This window comes from Pongo pygmaeus, chromosome 20 (assembly GCF_028885625.2).
Source record: "Pongo pygmaeus isolate AG05252 chromosome 20, NHGRI_mPonPyg2-v2.0_pri, whole genome shotgun sequence".
Classification (NCBI taxonomy): Eukaryota; Metazoa; Chordata; class Mammalia; order Primates; family Hominidae; genus Pongo; species Pongo pygmaeus.
The window spans coordinates 51,252,523-51,276,956 of NC_072393.2; the positions used below are offsets into that span (position 1 = coordinate 51,252,523).

The 24,434-nt window shown below is 50.6% G+C and overlaps 1 protein-coding gene across 3 annotated transcripts in view; it reads left to right on the forward strand.

The window, feature by feature from the left end:
* MARK4 (microtubule affinity regulating kinase 4) overlaps window positions 1-24,434 on the forward strand; it is a 52,985-nt gene that overhangs the window by 25,899 nt on the left and 2,652 nt on the right. For 2 of the 3 annotated variants that reach the window (XM_054463667.2, XM_063658138.1), the window contains 8 exons: window positions 816-935; window positions 1,410-1,509; window positions 3,277-3,386; window positions 3,478-3,637; window positions 10,362-10,579; window positions 17,441-17,544; window positions 21,078-21,356; window positions 23,248-23,292. In XM_054463667.2, the coding sequence (XP_054319642.2) occupies window positions 816-935; window positions 1,410-1,509; window positions 3,277-3,386; window positions 3,478-3,637; window positions 10,362-10,579; window positions 17,441-17,544; window positions 21,078-21,356; window positions 23,248-23,292 (1,136 nt within the window). Of the gene's footprint in view, window positions 1-815; window positions 936-1,409; window positions 1,510-3,276; window positions 3,387-3,477; window positions 3,638-10,361; window positions 10,580-17,440; window positions 17,545-21,077; window positions 21,357-21,518; window positions 21,599-23,247; window positions 23,293-24,434 lie in introns of all 3 variants that reach the window. The other variant, XM_063658137.1, reaches the window with a different exon arrangement.

The following is a 24,434-nucleotide window of genomic DNA, read 5'->3' on the forward strand; positions in this document are numbered from 1 at the left end:
CTTGCCCTGTCACCCAGGCTGGAGTGCAGTGGTGTGGTCTCAACTCACTGCAGCCTCCACCTCCTGAGAGTTTAAGTGATTCTTGTGCCTTAGCCTCCCAAGTAGCTAGGACTACAGGCAGCCACCACCACATCCAGCTAATTTTTGTATTTTTAGAGGAGATGGGGTTTCACCATGTTAGCTAGGCTGGTCTCGAACTCCTGACCTCAGGCGATCTGCCTGTCTTGGCCTCCCAAAGTGCTGGGATTACAAGTGTGAGCCACCATGCCTGGCCAGATAATAAACTTTCTCTGCAAGTTTTCCTCTGAATGAAAAGTTATGTAGCTTAAATTTTTTTTTTTTTTTTTTTTGTAGAGACAGGCTGGTTGTTCAGGCTGGTCTTGAACTCCTGGGTTCAAGCGATCCTCCTCCCTCGGCCTCCCAAAGTGTTTGGATTACAGGTGTGCACCACCATGCTCAGGTCATTTTTTATTTTTTTGTAGAGAGGAGGTCTCCCTATGTTGCCCAGGCTGTTCTTGAACTCCTGGGCTCAACCGATACTCCCGTCTTGGCCTCCACGCCTGGCCAAGAATTTTTTTTTTTTAATTGCAGCGTCCGTATGATGTTCCCATTTTATGGACAGGGAACTGAGGTCAGGAGAAAGGAATGGGGTTTTGCCTACCTTGTCAAGGGCTGGGACTCAGAGCTTCTGTCACTTCTATCAAAGGGGCTGGGACAAAGATTGTGTGTGTGTGTGTGTGTGTGTGTGTGTGTGTGTGTGTGTAATAGGTGGGGGGTGGGGCAGACCCCCTCCTCCAGTAACCCCATCCCTGCAGGAGCTGCGGGAGCGAGTCCTCAGAGGGAAGTACCGGGTCCCTTTCTACATGTCAACAGACTGTGAGAGCATCCTGCGGAGATTTTTGGTGCTGAACCCAGCTAAACGCTGTACTCTCGAGGTGAGCCCAGCCTCACAGCCAGCGGGAGCCCTTCTTGTCTCCTGACTCCCCTAAACTCTGCCTTCCCTCACCCACAAAAGCCTTCTTGACACACTTTTCCTCTCCCGTGCCCACCGAAGATCTGGTGCTGGTGAGTGGGGGTAGACAGGCCGTCCAGGGAAAAGCTCCCAGGCCTGTCCTGACGTCACCCCCCCCGACAGGCTCACCCACTCCCCGCCTTGCCAGTAATTAGCTAATGAGCTCCTAGGATGATTACAGGGTGCCAGGGACCCAGATGATGCGGAGGAGGGAGGGTGGCATCAGGAGGCTCCGGCAGGGGACGTGGGGGAGAGAGAGGCCCAGGAGGCGCTATCTTTTAGGAAGCCCGCAATTCTGGGTGTTAGGCCTCGGAGGTCTGGGGCAGGGCAGAAGTTGTATGATTTCTGGTTCCTTCTGACACCTGTCTTCCCCCTTCCCTGCTCCTGATGCCTGCAGCAAATCATGAAAGACAAATGGATCAACATCGGCTATGAGGGTGAGGAGTTGAAGCCATACACAGAGCCCGAGGAGGACTTCGGGGACACCAAGAGAATCGGTGAGGGTCAGGGAGAGCCATCCTGTCACCCAGGATGGAGTGCAGTGGTGCAATCTCAGCTCACTGCAACCTCCGCCTCCCAGAATCAAGAGATTCTTGTGCCTCAGCCTCCGAAGTAGCTGGGACCACAGGCGCCTGCCGCCATGCCCGGCTAATTTTTGTTATTTTTAGTAGAGACAGGGTTTTGCCATGTTGGCCATGCTGGTCTCAAACTCCTGACCTCAGGTGATCTGCCTGCCTCAGCTTCCCAAATTGCCAAGATCACAGCTGTGAGCCACTGTACCCAGCTCATGTTTGCTTTGATATTAAGACATAAAAAGAGACCAGGCGAGGTGGTTCATGCCTGTAATCCCAGCACTTTGGGAGGTTGAGATAGAAGAATCACTTGAGCCCAGGAGTTGGAGACCAGCCTGGACAACACAGGGAGACCCTGTCTGTACAAAAAAATAAAAATAAAAAATTAGCCGGTTGTTGTGGTGTGTACCTGTAGTCTCAGCTACTCAGCAAGCTGAGGTAGGAAGATCCCTTGAGCCCAACAATTTGAGTCTGCAGTGAGCTATGATCATGCCACTGCACTCCAGGCGACAGGGTGAGACCATGTCTCAAAAAAAGAAAAAAGGGTCAGGCGCAGTGGCTCACGCCTATAATCTCAGCACTTTGGGAGGCTGAGGCTGACAGATCACCTGAGGTCAGGAGTTTGAGACCAGCCTGGCCAACATGATGAAACCTCGTCTCTACTAAGAATACAAAAATTAGACGAGTGTGGTGGCGGGCACCCATAATCCCAGCTCCTCTGGAGGCTGAGGCATGAGAATTGCTTGAATCTGGGAGGCAGAGGTTGCAGTGAGCTGAGATTGCACCACTGTACTCCACCCTGGGCAACGAGCAAAATTCTATCTAAAATAATAATAATTACTGTTTTTACCATTAAATGGCAAAACCAGAATTACTTTTGCATCAACCTAATTATATTAATAGGTTGAACACAACAAAAAGTTGAACCATATGAAATTGCCATTTTTTTTTTGGTTTAAAATTGTCAGTACCACCAATTTTGTATGGTTTAACCTAATAGTTAAATAAATAGATAATTTATTCTGCCACGTAACTAAAATGAATAGAGTAGGCAGCCTTCAGGCACAGTTGGATCCAGGTGCTCAGAGACAGTTGTTGGGAATGTTTTCTGTGGTAGCTTTTTCCCAGGCTGCTCTCCAGGAGGCAAGCAGATCTGGGTCACATGCCTTCAATGAACCAGTCAGTGTGGCTTTGGGTGTAGAACACACTGATTAGCCATACCTGGGTTATCCGCCTGCCTTAGGGTTGGAGCAGGGGAGCCATCCACGTGATCTGAGCGGAAAGAATGTTCTTTCAAAGGAAATCAGCGTGCTGTTGGGAAGGGAGGATGGGTACTGGACAGGTCAAAGAGCAGACACCGCTGAGTGACATAGAAATGGGTGGAAGTGGGCCAGGTGCAGTGGCTCATGCCTGTAATCCCAGCACTGTGGGAGGCCCAGGTGGGTGGATTGCTTGTGCCCAGGAGTTTCAGACCAGCCTGGACAACATAGCAAAACCCTGTCTCTACTAAAAATACAAAAACTGAGGTGGGAGGATCAGCAGAGCCTGGGGAGGCCGAGGCTGCAGTGAGCTGTGATCGTGCCACTGCACTCCAGCCTGGGTGACAGAGTGACACCCTGTCTCAAAAAAAAGAAATGGATGGAAGGTAAAGTTTCTGGGAGTCTGAAACTTCTCTCCATCCCCCTCTCCCAGAGGTGATGGTGGGTATGGGCTACACACGGGAAGAAATCAAAGAGGCCTTGACCAGCCAGAAGTACAACGAAGTGACCGCCACCTACCTCCTGCTGGGCAGGAAGACTGAGGTCAGGGGGCGCCAGGGGCCCTTGGGAACGCGTGATGCCTGGGTGGAGGGACTTGGGGTGCAGAAGAGCCTCACCTGTCATCCTCTCGCAGGAGGGTGGGGACCGGGGCGCCCCAGGGCTGGCCCTGGCACGGGTGCGGGCGCCCAGCGACACCACCAATGGAACAAGTTCCAGCAAAGGCACCAGCCATAGCAAAGGGCAGCGGAGTTCCTCTTCCACCTACCACCGCCAGCGCAGGCATAGCGATTTCTGTGAGTATCAGCCCCACGCCCTCACGCTCCCTCCTTCTCCCCAAGGCCCAGACTTACAGTTATGTCAGGGTTCTCTAATTGGCAAGCAACAGAAACCCACTGGAGCTAGCCTCAGAGAGGGAGGAATGCCTTATAAAGACACAGGGCATTGCATGGAACTTGGAGGCAGGAATGCACAGCCAGGCTCAGGAAGGGATTAAAACCGGAAAAGCAGCCAGACCCAGAGCAGACACTCTGTCTTGCTTCCTCTCTGCTTGCGTGGTTTTTCCTTTGTCTCTCACTTATCTCATCCTATCATTTTTCCTGATCTCCCAGCTCCCCGATTTTTTTTTTTTTTTTTTTTTTTTTTTGAGATGGAGTCTCACTCTGTCCCTCAGGCTGTAGTGCAGTGGTGTGATCTCAGCTCACGGCAACCTCTGCCGCACAGGTTCAAGTGATTCTTCTCCCTCAGCCTCCCAAGTAGCTGGGATTACAGGCGCCTGCTATAACGCCCGGCTAATTTTTGTATTTTCAGTAGAGACGGGGTTTCACCATGTTGGCCAAACTGGTCTTGAACTCCTGACCTCGTGATCCACCCTCAGCCTCCCAAAGTGCTGGGATTACAGGTGTGAGCCACTGTGCCCAGCCTTTCTTTTTCTTTCTTTTTTTTTTTTGAGACAGGGTCTCACTCTGTATCCCAGGCTGGAGTGCGGTGTCGTGATCTTGGCTCACTACAGCCTCCACCTCCTGGGTTCAAGCGATTCTTGTGCCTCAGCCTCCTGAGTAGCTGGGATTACAGGCACCTGCCACCACACCTGGCTAATTTTTGTATTTTTAGTAGAGATGGGGTTTCACCATGTTGGCCAGGCTGCTCTTATACTTCTGACCTTGTGATCCGCCCACCTCAGCCTCCCAAGGTGCTGGGATTACAGGCGTGAGCCACTGCACCCGGCCCCCAATTTCTTACCTTAGAGACCAGTCCAGATGGCAGCTGGAATCTCTGGTCCAGGATGAAGCTCTGATATCAGAGTCAAGTTTGAATTAATCCATTGTAACTGGGGCACAGGAGGACACATTGTACAAAGTGGCTGCTGAGAGTCTGCCCTCTGGCTTTGCCTCCACACTGAAGTAAAGGAGGCTCTTCCTAGTGGAAGAGGGCTGGGCAGACAGCTGATTATACCCCACATTCTGCAACTGACAGACATCTCATCTGCTGCAGAAAACGAACACAGAGTCTGAGTTTAAATCTGGGCCAGGCACGGTGGCTCACGTCTGTAATCCCTTTGGGAGGCCGAGGTGAGCGGATCATCTGAGGTTGGAAGTTTGAGACCGGCCTGGCTAACATGGTGAAACCCTGTCGCTACTAAAAATACAAAATCAGCTGGGCGTGTTGGTGCATGCTTATAATCCCAGCTACTCAGGAGGCTGAAGCAGAAGAATTGCTTGAAACTGGGAGGCGGAGGTTGCAGTGAGCCGAGATCATGCCATTGCACTCCAGCCTGGGCAACAGAGAGACCTCATCTCAAAAAAATTTAAAAAAGAAAAAAAAAGGATACACACCACCATCAGCACCCATTAGGCATGGAGACTTCCGAGAGGTCCCTTCACCCACACACTCATCAAATTTTAACCCGCTCAGCTATTTTCTTTAACGGCTTTATTAAGGTTAAAATTCATATACCAAACAACGTACCCATTTAAAGTGCACAATTCAGGCTGGGCATGGTGGCTCACGCCTGTAATCCCAGCACTGTGGGAGGCTGAGAGCAGGAGGATTGCTTGAGCCCAGGAGTTCTAGACCAGCCTAGGCAACAAAGCAAGACCCCGTCTCTGTAAAAAAATCAAAAATTGGCCAGGCGCAGTGGCTCACGCCTGTAATCCCAGCACTTTAGGAGGCCGAGGCGGGCGGATCACGAGGTTAGGAGTTCAAGACCAGCCTGCCCAAGATGGTGAAACCCTGTCTCTACTAAAAATACAAAAAAAGCCAGGCATGGTGGCGGGCGCCTGTAATCCCAGCTACTCGGGAGGCTGAGGCAGAGAATTGCTTGAACCTGGGAGGTGGAGGTTGCAGTGAGCTGAGATCACGCCACTGCACTCCAGCCTGGGCCACAGAGTGAGACTCCGCGCCCCACCCCCCGAAAAAAAATTAAAAATTAGTTGTGGTAGTACATGCCTGTGGTCCCAGCTACTTGGGAGGCCAAGGTAGGAAGACCACTTGAACCCAGGAGATCGAGGTCGTGGTGAGCCGTGATCGCGCCACTGCACTCCAGCCTGGGTGACAGAGCGAGACCTCATCTCAAAAAATAAATTAAAAAGTGCACAATTCAGTGGCTTTAATATATTTACAGAGTTGTACATCTATCATGATGACTGATTTCAGAACATTTTCATTACCCCAAAAAGAAAATTCACAACCTTTAGCAATCAACTTCCAGGCTTGGCATGGTAGCTCATGTCCGTAATCCTAGCACTTTGGGAGACTGAGGCAGGCATATCACCTGAGCGCAGGAGTTCGAGACCACTGGGCAAAATGGCGAAACCCCATCTCCACTATAAAATACAAAAATTAGCCGGGCGTAGTGGCAGGCGTCTGTAATCCTAGCTACTCAGGAGGCTGAGGCAGGAGAATTACTTGAACCCGGGAGGCGGAGGTTGCAGTAAGCCAAGATCATGCCACTACACTCTAGCCTGGGTGATAAGAGTGAGACTTCTTCTCAAAAAAAAAAAAAAAAAAAAATCAACTTCCAATCCCCCTTCCACCTTCAGCTACTAATCTACTTTCTGTGTCGATGAATTTGGCTGTTCTAGACATTTCAGGTAAATGGAATTACACGATGTGTGGCCTTCAGTGACTGGCTTCTTTCATTAAGCAGAAAGTTTTCAGGGTTCATCCATGATATGGGTATCAGCACTTCATTCCTTTTCATTGGCAAGTAATATTCCATTGCATAGATAGACCACATTTTGTTTATCCATTCGTGAACACGTGGATTGCCTCCACTTTTTGGCTGTTGTGAATGATGCTGCTGTGAACATTTGTATCCGTGTTTTTGTGTGGCTGTGTTTTGCCGTCATTTCTCTTGGGTACATATCTGAGAGTGGAATTGCTGACTCATCTGGTAACTTTGTGTTTAATAATAGTTTGAGGAACTTCCAGAGTGTTTTCCAACTCTGTTCGTTTTACAGCCCTGCTTGTCTGCAGGGGTGAAGTTCTTATTCTGGGCCAGGTACTAGGCTGGCTGCTTGTCTGATCTTTTTTTTCTCTCTCTTACATATCTCACCTTATCTTTTTCTAGATCTCTCAGCTCCTAGATTTCTTATTTTTTCTTTTTTTGAAACAGTCTCGCTCTGTCGCCCAGGCTGGAGTGCAGTGGTGTGATGTTGGCTCACTGAAACCTCAGTCTCCCAGGTTCAACTGATTCTCCTGCCTCAGGCCCCCAAGCTGGGATTACAAGCCACCTTGCCCAGCTAATTTTGTATTTTTAGTAGAGACAGGGTTTCACCATGTTGGCCTGGTTGGTCTTGAATTCCTGACCTGAGGTGATCCACCTGCCTCGGCCTCCCAAAGTGCTGGGGATTGCAGGCGTGAGCCACTGTGCCCAGCCGCTCCTAGATTTCTTTTCTTTTTTTTTTTTTTTTTTTTTTTGGAGACAAAGTCTTGCTCTGTCGCCCAGGCTGGAGTGCAGTGGCGCAATCTTGGCTCACTGCAAGCTCCACCTCCCGGGTTCATGCCATTCTCCTGCCTCAGCCTCCCAAGTAGCTGGGACTACAGGTGTCCGCCACCAGTGTCCAGATAATTTTTTGTATTTTTAGTAGAGATGGGGTTTCACTGTGTTAGCCAGGATGGTCTTGATCTTCTGACCTCATGATCCACCTGCTTCGGCCTCCCAAAGTGCTGGGATTACAGACGTGAGCCACTGCGCCTGGCCTGCTCCTAGATTTCTTACATCTCAGTTTTAGAATCCAGCCCAGGGCTGAGTGCAGTGGCTCACGCCTGTAATCCCAGCACTTTGGGAGGCTGAATTGGGTGGATCACTTGAGCTCTCAAGTTCGACACCAGCCTGGGCAACATGATGAAACCTCATCTCTACAGAAAAATACAAAAATTAGGCCGGGCGCAGTGGCTCTTGCCTTGTAATCCCAGCACTTTGGGAGGCCGAGCTGGGTGGATCACCTGAGGTCAGCAGTTTGAGACCAGCCTGGCCAACATGGTGAAACCCTGTCTCTACTAAAAACATCAAAATTAGCCGGGTGTGGTGGTGGGCACCTGTAATCTCAGCTACTTGGGAGGCTGAGGCAGGAGAATTGCTGGAACCCGGGACACAGAGGTTGCAGTGAGCTGAGATTGTGCCATTGCACTTCAGCCCGGGCGACAACAGTGAGACTCTGTCTCAAAAACAAAACAAAACAATTAGCTGGGCATGGTGGTGTGCACCTGTAATCCCAGCTACTTGAGAGGCTGAGGTGGGAGGATGGTTTGAGCCTGGGAGGCCAAGGTTGCAATGAGTCCAGATCGTGCCACTGCACTCCAGCCTGGGCGATAGAGCCAGACTGCCGTGTCTCAAAAAAAAAAAAAAAAAGGAATCCAGCCCAAGTGTTAGCCAGAATCTCCTTGGTCCACTCTTCAGGATCAGGATGGAGCTCTGATATCAAGTCCAGTTGGGATTAGTCTGCTGTAATGGGGGCACAGGAAGACACACTGCACAAAGTGGCTGCTGAGAGCCTGCGCTCTGGCCTCCCCTCCACACTGAAGCGAGGGAGGAGAGAGGTGTCAGGGAAGCTGAGACCCAGCATGAGCCCCACATGGGAAGTGGTGCTTCTGCCCTACCCCCACCATTGCTGGAGGTCAAACCATTCCCTGCCCCTGTGTCTTGTCTTCCCCACCTGTAAAATGACAGGGTGTGTCCAGAAAGTTCCTAAGGAGCTTGTGACTTTGGTATCGTATGGTTAGAACATGGTAACCTTCAGAACTCCCCACACTGAGACCTGAGTTCCAGGGATTCTCAGGGAGAGGGATTGCTGCAGGTATCTGTCATTGTCATTGTAGAGCTCTCAGCTTGTGGTTCTGGGACTTTTGAGCATGTATTGCTCCTGAGCATGTAACAAGCAGACCTTCTGATTCTCTCAAGTTTGAGATCACTTTTCACCCCTGGGTTCTAAAACAGTAGATTCCTAAGATGTTCCAAGGAACCAGAATTATTTTGTGTTGCTTTTGAAATTGTTCATACAATCACATCCTTGAAAATGTGTTGGTTTGGAAAGGATAGACAGTGAAAAAGTCTTCATCCAACCCATATCTCCAGCTCCCAGTTTCTCAAATACAGCGACTGTTATGGTTTTTTTTTCTGTTGTTGTTGTTGTTTTTGTTTTGTTTTTTGACAGAGTCTGGCACTGTTGCCAGGCTGGAGTGCGATGGTGTGATCTCTGCTCACTGCAACCTCCGCCTCCCAGGTTCAAGTGATTCTCCTGCCTCAGCCTCCCGAGTAGCTGGGATTACAGGCGCACGCCACCACACCCAGCTAATTTTTGTATTTTTAGTAGAGACGGGGTTTCACCATGTTAGCCAGGCTTGTCTCGATCTCCTGACCTCATGATCCACCCGCCTTGGCCTCCCAAAGTGCTGGGATTACAGGCGTGAGCCACTGCGCCTGGCCCTGTTATGGGTTTCATATGAATTCCTTTGGAGAGATTTTATTCATAAACAAACATGTAAAGAGATAAATATGGGGCCGGGCACGGTGGCTCATGCCTGTAATCCCAGCACTGTGGGAGGCCAAGGTGGGAGGATCGCTGGAGTCCAGGAGTTCGAGACCAGCCTGGACAACATGGCAAAATCCTGTCTCTACAAAAAAAAAATACAAAAATTAGCTGGGCATGGTAGTGTGTGCCTGTAGTCCCAGCTACTTGGGAGGCTGAAGTGGGAGGATGGCTTGAGCCTAGGAGGCCGAGGTTGCAGCGAGCTAAGGTCACACCAGTGTACTTCAGCTTGGACAACAGAGTGAGATCCTGTCTCAATAAAAAAAAAAAAGAGAGAGAAAGAAGGACACTAAAGATACATAAAAACAATAAGTAAATTCTCCCCTTTTGAAACAAGTTACAGTCCTTTGGAGATATTCATATATAAGCAAGTAGATATAGATACACACTTTTTTGCTTTTGTAGACAAATGATAACATTGTTGACCCAACTCTTGTCTTGCCTTTTCTACTTTCCAGTCTATCATGAAGATCATTCTGTATTGGTGCATAAAGTGCTTCCTTATGCTTTTTCCTAGCTGCATAATTTTCCACTGTGGAAATACCTTGACTTATCTAGTCATTCCCCTACTAAGGGGCATTTAGGCTGTTCCCAGTCTAATGGTGCAGGCCAGGTGGGGTGGCACACGCCTGTAATTCCAGCTACTTGGGAGGCTGAGGCAGAATTGCTTGAACCTGGGAGGTGGAGGTTGCGGTGAGCGGAGATCGCGCCACTGCACTCCAGCCTAGGCAACAGAGCCAGACTTTGTCTCAAAAAAAAAAAAAGAAGATGCAATGAATGGCCTGTATGTGCATGATGTCATTGATTTGGAGTTTCTAGGTCAGTATATGTGCGTTGGTAATCTTGAGGTAATTTTGACAGATATTGTCAGAAGGGCCCACACAGAGATTGCAGCCCACGTGAGGAATTCTCAGGTTCCAACGATCCCCCAGAGTCAGTTCTGGGTTTCCGTGGTGATGCCAGCTCTAAACGGTGCCCCCTCCCCCAGGTGGCCCATCCCCTGCACCCCTGCACCCCAAACGCAGCCCGACGAGCACGGGGGAGGCGGAGCTGAAGGAGGAGCGGCTGCCAGGCCGGAAGGCGAGCTGCAGCGCCGCGGGGAGCGGGAGTCGAGGGCTGCCCCCCTCCAGCCCCATGGTCAGCAGCGCCCACAACCCCAACAAGGCAGAGATCCCAGAGCGGCGGAAGGACAGCATGAGCACCCCCGTGAGTGACCAGGGCTGGGGGGCAGGGCTGGGGGCGCCACCCGGGCCACATTCCTCAGGCCCTGCCTTCATCTCATTCCCCAGACAGAACTCCTTCTTACCAACTCCTTCTTATACCCATTCATTCATTCAACAAATATTTATCGAGTGCCTCTGTTTGCCTGAGCTCAGTTTATACACTAACACTTTATGTTAGTGTATAAATTAGTGTTCTGTGTCAAAGAAGTGCAGAACGTACTCTTGGCAGAAAGGATTGAATACAGGAAATTAAGTGCTTTTAAAAATGTGGGAAGGGCCAGGCACGGTGGCTCATGCTTGTAATCCTGGCATTTTGGGAGGCCGAGGCGGGAGGATCACTTGAGGTCAGGAGTTTAAGAAGCATAGCAAGATGCCATCTCAACTAAAAATCAAAAAAACTAGCCAGGCATCATGTTATGTACCTGTGGTCCCAGCTACTCGAAAGACCGAGGTGGGAGAATCAATTGAGCCTGGGAGGTTGAGGCTATAGGGAGTTGTGTTCCCGCCACTGCACTCCATCCTGGGTGACAGAGCAAAACCCTGTCTCAATAAATCAATAAATAAAATATTAATAGTAATTTAAAAAATCAGGCCAGGCGCAGTGGCTTACGCTTGTAATCCCAGCACTTTGGGAGGCAGAGGTGGGCGGATCACTTGAGGTCAGGAATTTGAGACCCGCCTGGCCAATATGGTGAAATCCTGTCTCTACTAAAAATATAAAGATCAGCTGGGTGTGGTGGTGGGCACCTGTAATCCCAACTACTTGGGAGGCTGTGGCAGGAGAATCACTTGAACCCAGGAGGCAGAGGCTACAGTGAGCTGAGATTGCGCTACTGCACTCCAGGATGGGTGACAGAGTGAGACTCCATTTCAAAAAAAAAAAAAAAAAAAAAGCCAGGCGCAATGGCTCACGCCTGTAATCCCAGCACTTTGGGAGGCCAAGGCGGGCAGATCATGAGGTCAGGAGATCGAGACCGTCATGGCTAACACAGTGAAACCTCGTCTCTACTAAAAATACAAAAAATTAGCTGAGCATGGTGGCATGCACCTGTAGTCCCAGCTACTCTGGAGGCTGAGGCAGGAGAATCGCTTGAACCCAGGAGGCAGAAGTTGCAGTGAGCCAAGATTACACCACTGCATTCCAGTCTGGGCGACAGAGCAAGACTCCATCTCAAAAAAAAAAAAAAAAAAAAAAAAAAAAGTCGTGGGAAGCAGCAGCATCTTCCCCAGCTCCTCAGCTCTTCCGGCATCTACATTTGGTCCCACTCCCTGCTCCTCTGCTCTGCACATGTTCAGGAGCCGCCCCACGTAGCTGTGCCTGGCCTTTCGAGGCTGGTCATGGCAGGTTACTACCAGTCAAGTCCCAGCCTTGACCAGGGTGCACACAGGTGTGAGTCTGAGCCAATTGTGGGCCTAAACTTTTAAAAGTATAGGTCACCTGCCAGGCACGGTGGCTCACACCTACAATCCCAGCACTTTGGGAGGACGAGGAGGGTGGATCACAAGGTCAAGAGATCGAGACCACCTGGCCAACATGGTAAAACCCCATCTATACTAAAAATACAAAAATTAGCTGGCTGTGGTGGCGCATGCCTGTAGTCCCAGCTACTTGAGAGGTTGAGGCAGGAGAATGCCTTCAACCCGGAGGCAGAGGTTGCAGTGAGCCGAGATCGCGTCACTGCCCTCCAGCCTGGCGACAGAGCGAGACTCCGTTTCAAGAAAAAAAAAAGCATGGGTCACCACCCACACAGACACAAAATACTTATTAGTTATCTTTTACCATAAGATTTTGCTCTTTAACAAATAAGTTGGCTGGGCGCGGTGGCTCATGCCTGTAGTCTCAGCAATTTGGGAGGCCCAAGGCAGGTGGATCACGAGGTCAGGAGTTCGAGACCAGCCTGGCCACCATGGTGAAACCCCATTTCTACTAAAAATATAAAACTTAGCTAGGCGTGGTGGTGCACGCCTGTAATCCCAGCTACTCAGGAGGCTGAGGCAGGAGAATTGCTTGAACCCAGGAGGCAGAAGTTGCAGTGAGCCGAGATCACGCCACTGCACTTCAGCCTGGGTGACAGAGCAAGACTCCATCTCAAAACAAAACAAAACAAAACAAATAAGTCATAAAAATTAAGTTTTTAGTCGGACACGGTGGCTCACGCCTGTAATCCCAGCACTTTGAGAGGCTGAGGTGGGTGGATTGCTTGAACTCAGGAGTTTGAGACCAACCTGTGCAAAATGGTGACACCCCTTCCCTACAAAAAATAGAAAAATTAGTCTGGTGTGGCGGTGGCACGTGCTGGTAGTCCCAGCTACTTGGGAGGCTGAGGGAGGAGGATCACTTGAGTCCAGGAGGCAGAGGTTGCAGTGAGCCAAGATCGTGCCACTGCACTCCAGCCTGGGAGTCTCCAGAGGGAGACCTTGTCTCAAACAAAAAAAAAAGTTTTTAAATACTAGTTTTTCTCATACGTTCTTGAGAACATTCATCTTTTTAACTTCTTCTTAGTGCTCTTGGTGCCCCTGGGTACTTCCAGTTTATTTTGGTTCTAAAACCCAAGGCAAACCAAGGTCTCGCTGCACAGCTGTTTGCGGGGTAGGGGCGTTTCTGCGGAGGTCCTGACCATCAGGAGGCACCCAGCCGTGGTGGCTGGTGGTGTCTGGCTGTTACCAGCGTTCACCAGCCTTGACCGGCTTTGACCAATTGTGACTGACCTTCACTGGCAGTGCCTGCCAGGGCCCCACTGAAGCTTTGACCACAAGTGTCCACCTGTTATCAGTGGCAGCCAGCTGTGGCCAGCATTAACCAGCCTTTACTGGCAGTGTCCAGCCATGACCAGTATTAACCAGCAGCAACTGGCTGTGACCGGCTTTGACCAGCCTTGATTGGCCGTGACTACCCTTGGCCAACGGTATCTGGCTCTGACCAGTGGTATCTGGCCATTACCACTTATGACCAGCTTTAACCGTCCCTGACTGTTGGTGTCTGGCCATGATCAGCCTTAACTGGCTGTGACAGGCTTTGACCAGCAGTGTCTGGCCATGACCAGCAGTAGCCAGCAGCAACTGGCAGTGACCAGCTGTGTTTGGTTTGGCCAGCTGTGACCCTGCCACCACCTGTGAGGACTGCTAGTCCAGGTTCAGGGCCCTGGACTCCAGGGCTGTGCAGAGCCCGGGGTCAGTACAGGGAGGGGAGTGGAATGTTGTGAGGGAATCCCGTGGGGATGGGACAGGAGACAGTGCACCTGAGGACAGCTCACTGGCCACCTTACACCAGAAGGGCCTTGGGGAAACAGATCTTGAAGGCATCAGCTCAACTTCATGCAGGTGGCACAGGAGGGAGGTAGGGATGCTTGTGTGTCCTGAGTATTCCGGATAAGTACAAATTCACGCCCCTTGGCTCTTCCCCAACCCTGAGACCTGGAGCTCCACATGGCAGCCTCTGAGGCCCATGTGTCAGAGAATGATCCACAACCCAGAGAATGGGTGGGAGTGGCAGGGCCAGAGAAGGAGAGGATGAGGTGGGAGTGTGATTAAAGAAAAAAGAAAACAAAATTGTAGGAAGGACTAGAGGAGCGGACAAATGGGCGGGATTTGTAGGAACAACAGTCACAACCACACCACAGAACTGACCCACCAAGGGAGCTGCTCCTTCTGAGGCTGCCCCAGCACTGGTGAATTCAAGAGTGCATTGTTAGGCTGGGCATGGTGGCTCATGCCTGTAAGCCCAACACTTTGGGAGGCCGAGGCGGTGAATCACTTGAGGTCAGGAGTTCAAGACCAACCTGGCCAACATATGGCAAAATCCCATCTATACTAAAAATACAAAAATTAGGGCCGGGCGTGGTGGCTTACGCCTGTAATCCCAGCACTTTGGGAGGCCGAGGCGGGGGGATCACGAGGTCAGGAGATCGAGACCATCCTGGCTAACACAGTGAAACCCCATCTCTACTAAAAATACAAAAAATTAGCCGGCCATAGTGGCAGGCACCTGTAGTCCCAGCTACTCAGGAGGCTGAGGCAGGAGAATGGCGTGAACCCGGGAGGCGGAGCTTGCAGCGAGCCGAGATTGAGCCACTGCACTCCAGCCTGGGCGACAGAGCCAGACTCTGTCTCAAAAAAAAAAAAAAAAAAAAAAAAATACAAAAATTAGCCTGGCGTGGTGGTGCCTGCCTGTAATCTCAGCTACTTGGGAGGCTGAGGCAGGAGAACTGCATGAACCTAGGAGGCGGAGGTTGCAGTGAGCTGAGATTGCCCTACTGCACTCCAGCCTGGGTGACAGGGTGGGACTCTGTCTCTAAATAAATAAATAAATAAATAACCACATTGTCATGGCTGTAACCCAAGACTCAAAAACCTCATCCTCCATCAAAAGAGCTTCTTGATGCCCAGAGGGCTGGACAACAGGTACTGGGGCCCTGCTGAAGCAAAGACCTTCATCTCATAGCCTTGCCTGTGTGAGCTGAAGTCAAAGCAGGCAGGAGAGCAGCTGCTGCCCCATTTCCACCTTCCAAATCTTCATGAATGCAAAGATTGGCAGAACGCAACTTATATGCAGAACCGGAGCTGCAAAGGATTCTGGGAAATGTAGGACTTGGCTTTTCTGCATCTGAGTTCCCAAGAACAGCATAGTACGAAAATATTCTCAACATAGGAACAGGAGAGTGGAGGCAGCTGGACATGGTGGCACACACATGTAGTCCCAGCTACTTGGGAGGCTGAGGTGGGAGGATTGCTTGAGGCCAGGAGTTCGAGACCAGCCTGGGCAACATGGTGAGATCCTATCTCTTAAAAAAGAGAAAAAGGGTGGAGCAGTTTGAGAAAGTGGCCGGGACTCTGAAGCCACATAGAGTTTGAATTACATTAATGAGCCATGTGACCTTGGGCAAGTAACTTCACCTCTCTGATCTTCAATATCTCACTATGTGAAATGGGCTCATTAAAGAACCTGGGTCATTGTGAGGATCTTGTAAGATCTCATACGTGAAGTACTTCACATACTGGCACAGTAAGCACTCAGTGAATGAGAGCTATTGTTATTGCTAAACGAAACCCACACCTTAAGAAGGTAAAAAAGGAAAAGCAAATAAACCTCAAAGAAAGTAGAAGGGATTGGAAGTGGTGGCTCATGCCTGTAATCCCAGCACTTCGGGAGGCTGAGGCAGGAGGATTGCTTGAGCCCAGGAGTTCAAGACCAGCCCAGACAACATAGACCCTGTCTCTGCCAAAAATAAAAATTAGCTAAGTGTTGTGGCACATGCCTGAGGTTCTAGCTACTTGGGAGGCTGAGGTGAAAGGATCCACTTGAGGCCAGGAGGTCAAGGCTGCAGTGAGCCATGATCACACCACTGCACTCCAGCCTAGGCATCAGAACAAGACCCCATCTCAAAAAAAGTAGAAGGAAGGAGGCATTAAAGAGAATAAATCAGTGAAGGAGAAGGAAGAGGTACAATAAAGCAACAAAACCTAAAGTTGGTTTTTTGAAAATATTAATAAAATCAGTCTGGGCGTGGTGGCTCATGCCTGTAATCCCAGCACTTTGGGAGGCTGAGGCAGGTGGATCACTTGAGGTCAGGAGTTTGAGACCAGCCTGGCCAGCATGGTGAAACCCCGTCTCTACCAAAAATACAAAAAATTAGCTGGGCGTGGTGGTCCACGCCTGTAATCCCAGCTACTTGGGAGACTAAGGCAGGTTCACTTGAACCTGGGAGGTGGAGGTTGCAGTGAGCCGAGAGCATGCCATTGCACTCCAGCCTGGGCAAAAAGAGTGAAACTCTGTCCAAAAAAATAAATAAAATCCAATGGACCCCTGGTAAAAATCAATTAAGGAAAAAAGACAGCAAACATGAATCACCAGTATCCTAAATGAAAAGGGGAACTTTGTTCTAACATTAAAAGATAGTAAGATGATATTAGGAACTACTTTATGCCAATTTAACAGCTTAGATGAAATGGACACATTACTTTAAAAACACACTATCAAAACTGACACAAGAAGAAATAGAAAACCTGAACAGTCTTACATTCTTGTTAAAGAAATTGAATTCGTAACTGAAAACCTTCCCTATAAAGAAAATTTCTGGCTCGGATGACTCCCACCAGTGGAATTCTTCCAAACACTTAAAGAAGAAATAACACTAACCTTAGACAAACTTCCAGAGAATAGAAAAAGAGGGCTCTCTTCCTAACATGTTTATGAGGCAGCATAATCCTGATATTCCCCGTGTTCCCAGAGCTCACAGCCCAGTATGGGATGGGGACATATATGAGAACAGACATTGACAGCACAGTGATTGAAGCTGCAGTGGGGAGCCCAGGGGCCTGTGGGAGCCCAACGGAGGAGGCACGTGACTCAGCCTGGGGCCGGGGGTGGTGGTAGATTATGAACTGACACCTGAAAGATAAGTAGGAGTGAGTCAGGGGAAAAGGTAGGAGTAATGTTCTAACAGGTGAGACAGCCAGTGCACAGGCTAGGCACAGTGACAGAATGTGGCATGAATAAGTACATTAGCAAACGTTTGGTGTGGCTGGGCTGGACCTCGAGAAGGTGGGCATTGCTGAGAGAAGAGCAGTGGACAAGGATGCCCCCTGGAAACCTTTCCTGCCTTGTTTTCCCTCAGTGTCCCCCTCTTCTCCAGTCTCCAGGGGTCTCCCTTGACTCAGCCTCGGTGGCTGGGATTACTCATGAACCTTTCACATCTTTGGGACCTTTCACCATCTCCTACTCACCCTGGGTTCCCACACGAGCCCCTGACTTATTCATCGATGGGGAGGGCAGAGAAGGGAAGAGGGAGAAGCTCAGGGGCATATCTTCACCCCCTCACTCCCTTCCTGGCCGTGTCTCCTGCAGAACAACCTCCCTCCCAGCATGATGACCCGCAGAAACACCTACGTTTGCACAGAACGCCCGGGGACTGAGCGCCCATCACTGTTGCCAAATGGGAAAGAAAACAGGTATGGAGGGGGCAGCAACAGGGTGAGGGGTGGGAAGTAGGGGGTGGGTGAACAGGACCTCCCTTGATCTGAGATGATAGGCATTGGAAGCTGGTGCCATGGGGACCAGAGAGTGAGTGTATCTGCCCTGCCCTTGGCAGAATCGACCCATGTACCCCCCTGAAAATCCTCCCCACTTAATTAATTAGTCTTCAGCACCAGGAAAGCAGTTGGCCCTGTTCTCCGCCTACAAGCCTTGAGAACCTGAATTGATTTTTTGAATGATCCATTTTTAGAACTCGAGAGAAGCCCCAGAATGTCACAGCTTCAGCATCATCTGGTTGGCTGGTTTTCCAGCTTGTTGGCCTGAGTCTGTGAGGTCTCTTCCAGCTGGCAAGGGAGAGAAACCAGTTCAGACTGGCTGGAGCAGAGAGAGGGAAGGGATTGGTTCACATCACAGGTCAAGGCCAGCTAGAATGGGGCCGGCTCCAGGATGAGGACACTGCGCCCACCAGGACTGTAGGGCAGGTTGATGGCCAACACCAGGACACACTCTGGGATGCACCTGATTAGTGGGTGCAGGTGTTCCCACTGGGTGTGGGCAGGGGAATGGGGTAGTTAACAGTCATAATTCTGGCCGGGCACGGTGGCTCACGCCTGTAATCCCAGCACTTTGGGAGGCTGAGGCGGGTGGATCACGAAGTCAGGAGATCGAGACCATCCTGGCTAACATGGTGAAACCCCGTCTCTACTAAAAATACCCAAAAAAAAATTAGCTGGGCGCAGTGGCGGGCACCTGTAGTCCCAGCTACTCGGGAGGCAGAGGCAGGAGAATGGCGTGAGCCTGGGAGGTGGAGCTTGCAGTGAGCTGAGATCACGCCACTGCACTCCAGCCTGGGCAACCGAGTGAGACTCCATCTCAATAAAAAAAAAAAGTCACAATTCTGTGAATACTCAGTTCTGAGTTCGAATCTTACCTCTTTGCTCACACTGCTAGCAGAATGACTGGGTAAATCTCTGAGCCTCTGTTTCTTCCTTGGTAAAATGGGCTTGATGCTGGCTGGGCTTGGTGGCTCACACCTGTAATCCCAGCACTTTTTGAGGCCGAAGTGGGCAGATCACCTGAGGTCAGGAGTTCGAGACCAGCCTGGCCAACATGGTGAAACCCTGTCTCTACTAAAAATACGAAAATTAGCCAGGAATGGTGTCACGTGCATGTAATCCCAGCTACTCAGAAGGCTGAATGAGGCAGGAGAATCGCTTGAACCTGGGAGGCAGAGGTTGCAGTGAGCTGGGATTGCGCCACTGCACTCCAGCCTGGGCCGCACAGCGAGACTCTGTCTCAAAAAAAGCCCGGGTGTGGTGGCTCACGCCTGTAATCCCAGCATTTTGGGAGGCCGAGATGGGCGTATTATGAGGTCAGGAGATCAAAACCATCCTGGCTAACGTGGTGAAACCCCGTCTCTACTAAAAATGCAAAAAATTAGCCAGGCGTGGTGGTGGGTGCCAGTAGTCCCAGCTACTCAGGAGGCTGAGGCAGGAGAATGGCATGAACCTGGGAGGCAGAGGTTGCAGTGAGCCTAGACTGTGCCACTGCACTCCAGTCTGGGCGACAGAGCGAGAATCCGTCTCAAAAAAAAAAAAAAAAAAAAATAGGGCTGATGCTGTCTACTTCCAGGCCCCATTATAGAGATCCAGTAGAGATCAGGTGTGTCCTGTACCTGGCACTGGGTCTGTTGCTTAGGAGGCCTTCATTCAGTGACTGAGAGTGCTTTTTTTTGGTGGTTATCAAATAATAATAGTGAACATTCATGAAGCAGCAGCTACATGCCAGGCTTCTATGTCTATTGCCTGGCTCAGTGTCCCAAACAACTCTGTGAGGTAGATCCTAATATCTCCATTTTACAGCTGAGGACATAAGGCACAGAGAGGTTAAGTAACTTGTCTAAGGCCACACAACTGGTAAGTCAAGAAGCAGATTCCAGACTGACTCCAGAATCTATTTGTAATCACTGTAATACACGGCCTTCCAGTTCTGCTCAAGAGACAGTGGAACAGTTAAATTACAGACTCAGACAAAAAAAAAATCAAAAATTAAAAAAAAATTTAAAAACAAACAAAAAAAAGTATAGATTCAGCTGCTGTAACAAAAACAAAGAGATCCCAGGGTAGAGTAATTTAAATAAAAAGGAGGTTTAGTCCGGAGGGTCCTCCAAGGACCCAGGTAAGTTCTTCCAGCCCCAACATGAGTTTCCAGCTCTGGGACAGAGGCCGCTGCACCAGCTGCCATCATTTCCCAATCAGCAAGAAGTGGGGAAAGAGTAGGGGACAAGCAACAACTCTTTGTAAAGGCGTCACCCAGAGATGGTACAGAGCATTTCTGCTTATATCCCATTGGCCGGAGCATGGTCACATGACCATTCCCTAGCTGCAAGAGAGTCTGGGAAATGTAGTCTCTGGCTGGGTGGCCATGCACAGTGCTCATACTCTTAGGGGTTTGGTTACCAAGAGCGAAACAGGGAGGATGGATTCTAAGGGAGAAGGAATAGCCTCTGCCACAATCAGGATTCTTCTCTGAGATCCAGGCTGGGCCTGGAGTCCCTGGGAGGATAGAAATTGGAGATCTGGGCTGGGTGTGGTGGCTCACACCTGGAATCCCAGCACTTTGGGAGGCCAAGGCCAGTGGATCACCTGAGGTCAGGAGTTTGAGACCAGCCTGGCCAAAGTGGTGAAACCCCATCTCTACTGAAAATACATAAATTACCCAGGCGTGGTGCTGCTTGCCTATAGTCCCAGCTACTCAGGAGCCGGAGGCAGGAGAATCACTTGAACCCAGGAGGCAGAGGTTGCGGTAGCCAAGATCGCCCCATGGCCCTTCAGCCTGGGTGACAGAGTGAGACTCTGTCTCAAAAAAAAAAAAAAAAAAAAAAAAAAAAAAAAAAAAAAATTAGCCAGGCATGGTGGCACACGCTTGTAATCCCAGCTACTCAGGAGGGTGAGGCAGGAGAATTGAACTCAGGAGGTGGAGGTCTGGCCCCTGTTGTCGACTAGGAGGGTCCGAGGGGCTGGAGGAGGGTCCTGGGACAGTGGAACCCCCAATGCCCAAATTATCATAGTGAATACAGGTATCCTTGACCTTTACATCTATCCCTTTCCTGATTTTAGATGATGAGAGTTCAGATAGCAAAGTGTTTGCCAAGTTGATGTGGTTCCTGAGGTTTCGGCAAATAGCAAGGAAGTCACCCAAAAATGTCTGTGCGTCTATTCAGTTGCTGCGTTTGGAGAGAGGAGAGTTGTGATAGGAGATGACTTGGAAGGGGTAGAGTTTGAAGAAGGGACAGTTTGAAGGAGGGGTAATAGAAGAGGAGAGAGTCAATAAAACAATGGTAGGGTTGTACAGTGCACAGCCTGCACAACTGTACGTTGCAGCCCTGTCTCTGAGTTCCAGGCTGGTTGCAGTCCCTGGTCTCAGGACAGGAATGTGAAGAATCAAAGGGACTGGGGCCCTGGCCTGCCTCAGTCCCCCACCCTGACTTGTCTGTCTCTGCCCACAGCTCAGGCACCCCACGGGTGCCCCCTGCCTCCCCCTCCAGTCACAGCCTGGCACCCCCATCAGGGGAGCGGAGCCGCCTGGCACGCGGTTCCACCATCCGCAGCACCTTCCACGGTGGCCAGGTCCGGGACCGGCGGGCAGGGGGTGGGGGTGGTGGGGGTGTGCAGAATGGGCCCCCTGCCTCTCCCACACTGGCCCATGAGGCTGCACCCCTGCCTGCCGGGCGGCCCCGCCCCACCACCAACCTCTTCACCAAGCTGACCTCCAAACTGACCCGAAGGTGAGCTCCGCGGGGATGGCAGGGGTAGGGCGGGGCGGGGGGCTGATGGGACCTAACCTGTCTTCTACTCTGCTCTGTCTCCTGTACCCCAACATTTCCTCCTCCTCCTCCTCCTCCTTTCCTCCTCCCCTGTCACCCCTCACCTCCCTCCTCACACTGCAGGGTTACCCTCGATCCCTCTAAACGGCAGAACTCTAACCGCTGTGTTTCGGGCGCCTCTCTGCCCCAGGGATCCAAGATCAGTAAGTCCCGTCCATGCCGTGTTCACGCTGGCTCTGCCTCCCTGTCTGCATGTCTGACCTGTGTGTGCGGGCATTGGGGAGGGGGCTCTGTGGATGTGTGTGGGGTACAGGGTCTGTACGTGGGGTCTGGTTGTTCATTTACTCACAGAAGCACAGCCTCTGGAGGCAGACTCGGGGGTTCAAGTGGCAGCTCTGCCAAGTGACCTTGAGCAAGTCACTCAAGGTCTCTGGGCCTCGCTTTCCTCTTCTGTAAAATGGGTATAGTAATAACAGTACCTGTCTCCTAGGGTTATTGTGAGGACTAAATGAAGTGATGTATGGACTGAGCTTAGAACATTGCCTTGGAAAATGCTTTACATGTATATTAGTTATTAATTGCTATTATTCATTGAGTCCCTACTGTGTGCCTGGCACTGTCCTAAGCCCTGTAGTAGAGGGTGAGCAAAATGTACAAAACTCCTGCCCTGGCAGACCCAACATTCTACTAAGGGATCTAGACAAAAAACAAAGAAATAAGTAAAATATTATATAGACTGTTAGGTAGTGCAAAGTAACTAAGAAGAAAAATAGAATAGGAGCCACATTTGGTGGCTCATGCCTGTAATCACAGCACTTTGTATCGTAGTGCAAAGTAACTAAGAAGAAAAATAGAATAGGAGCCACATTTGGTGGCTCATGCCTGTAATCACAGTACTTTGGGAGGCTGAGGCGGGTGGATCACTTGAGCCCAGGAGTCCAAGACCAGCCTGGACAACGTAGCAAGATCCTATCTCCACAAAAAAGTAAATAAATTGGCCGGGCATGGTGACTGCACCTGTATTCCCATGGACTTGGGAGGCTGAGGCAGGAGGATCACTTGAACCCAGGAGGTCAAGGCTGCTGTGAGCTGTGATCATCAGTCTTGGCAACAAAGGGAGACCCTGTCTCTTAAAAAAAAAAAAAAAAAAAGAACAGGGAGGGGAATAAGGGGTGTGGGGAAGGGATGGGGTGCGGCATTAAATGGGCAGGCCTCTGGATGAGGTGGCTCAGGCCAGTAATCCCAGCACTTTGGACAGATCACTTGAGTCCAGGAGTTTGAGACCAGCCTGGGCAATGTGGCAAAGCCCCATCTCTACAAAAAAAAAAAAAAACAGATGTGGCATGTGCCTGTAGTCCCAGCTACTTCAGGGGCCAAGGCAGGAAGATTGCTTGAGCCCGGGAGGTTGAGGCTGCAGCGAGCTGAGATCACACCACTCCTGCATGACAGAGACTCTGTCTCAAAAAAAAAAAAAAGGGCAGGCCTCACGAAGGAGGTGTTGTTTGAGCAAAGCATGAATGTATATGTGAGTGAGTGAGTGTGTATGTGTGTGTGCAGGCGTGCGTGTGTCTCTCTCTCTGGCCACTTCTCTATATAAGGGTGTGTCTCTGCCCACTCCTCTCCCTTTCATCTTCCACATTCTTCAGTATCTTTCCTGTGACCTGCACTAACCATTTCAGAATGAGCCCCGTTATGGGGATGGACAGGGAGATCAAATCCTGACTCCGGGCCCACGCCAGCCTGGAGGGACTGGGGTTGAGGCAGGGGCTGCTTGGAGTCCCAGAGGCAGTGGGTTGGGGGAGGTGGGTTCCCTATGTCCAGATTAGACACTCTGTCCCCCTCCCCTCCCTAGGGTCGCAGACGAACCTGAGAGAATCGGGGGACCTGAGGTCACAAGGTGAGTGCTTGGGCCTACCCCTGACTGCCACTTCCCCTCTCCTGCCTCAGCACTTCCCGACACTTACCCCAGGGCATTAGATGGGGCCCCAGTCTCATCCTGCAAGGCCAACTTCCTGAAATGCCCTATGGCCCCTGCCTTCTCTGCCAGCTCCTCTCATTCCCACCCCATCCCAAGCACCTTCCCTTGACCATCTTAAACTTCAGCCTACAGCTGGGCGCCATGGCTCACGCCTGTAATCCCAGCACTTTGGGAGTCCAAGGCAGGCGGATCACCTGAGGTTGGGAGTTCGAGACCAGCCTAAGATGGAGAAACCCCGTCTTTACTAAAAATACAAAAATTAGCCGGGCGTAGTGGCGCATGCCTGTAATCCCAACTACTCGGGAGGCTGAGGCAAGAGAATCGCTTGAACCCGGGAGGCAGATGTTGCGGTGAGCTGGGATCGTGCCATCGCACTCCAGCCTGGGTAGCAAGAGTGAAACTCCGTCTTAAAAAAAACAAAACAAAACCTCATCCCATCTACAACTCAACTCCTCTTCTGGTCAATGCCCCACCTCCTTTTGCCTCTCATCCAATCATGGTACAACGTTTGCCGGCAGCTCAGGGCCAGCAGGAGGCAAACATCTGTACAGACCCAGATCATGAAGATTTTAGGCTTTGAGGGCCAGGCACCCTGTGTCACGCCTGTTCAGTTGTGCCATTGTAGTGCAAAAGCAGTCATATTCAACACAAAACAAATGGGTATGGCAGTGTTCCAATGAAACCTTATATACAAAAGCAGACAGCACTGGAGTTTGCCAAGCCCTGGTTTAGTCTGAGTTCCCAGGTTAGAGACCCAAGTGGAAACCGGAGCCTTCCCAGGAGCTGCAACAAACTCGCAGGGCTGACTCTCATTGGCTGGGACTAGGTCACATGCTCATTCCTAAACCAATGCCTGCAGCCAGAGAGGAGAAGTACTCTGGTTGGTCAGACCTGGTCATGTGGTCACCCTTGACCCAAGCATAGTGGCCGGGAAATAGAATGCTCTCATTGGCAGACCTGAGTCATGTGCTCACCCAAGCTGAGGGGCGGCCCCACCAGAACAAGGGAGGCTAGCCCTGGGATGCTCATCTAGAGCAGCGCTCGTACTTCAGGCGGGACAT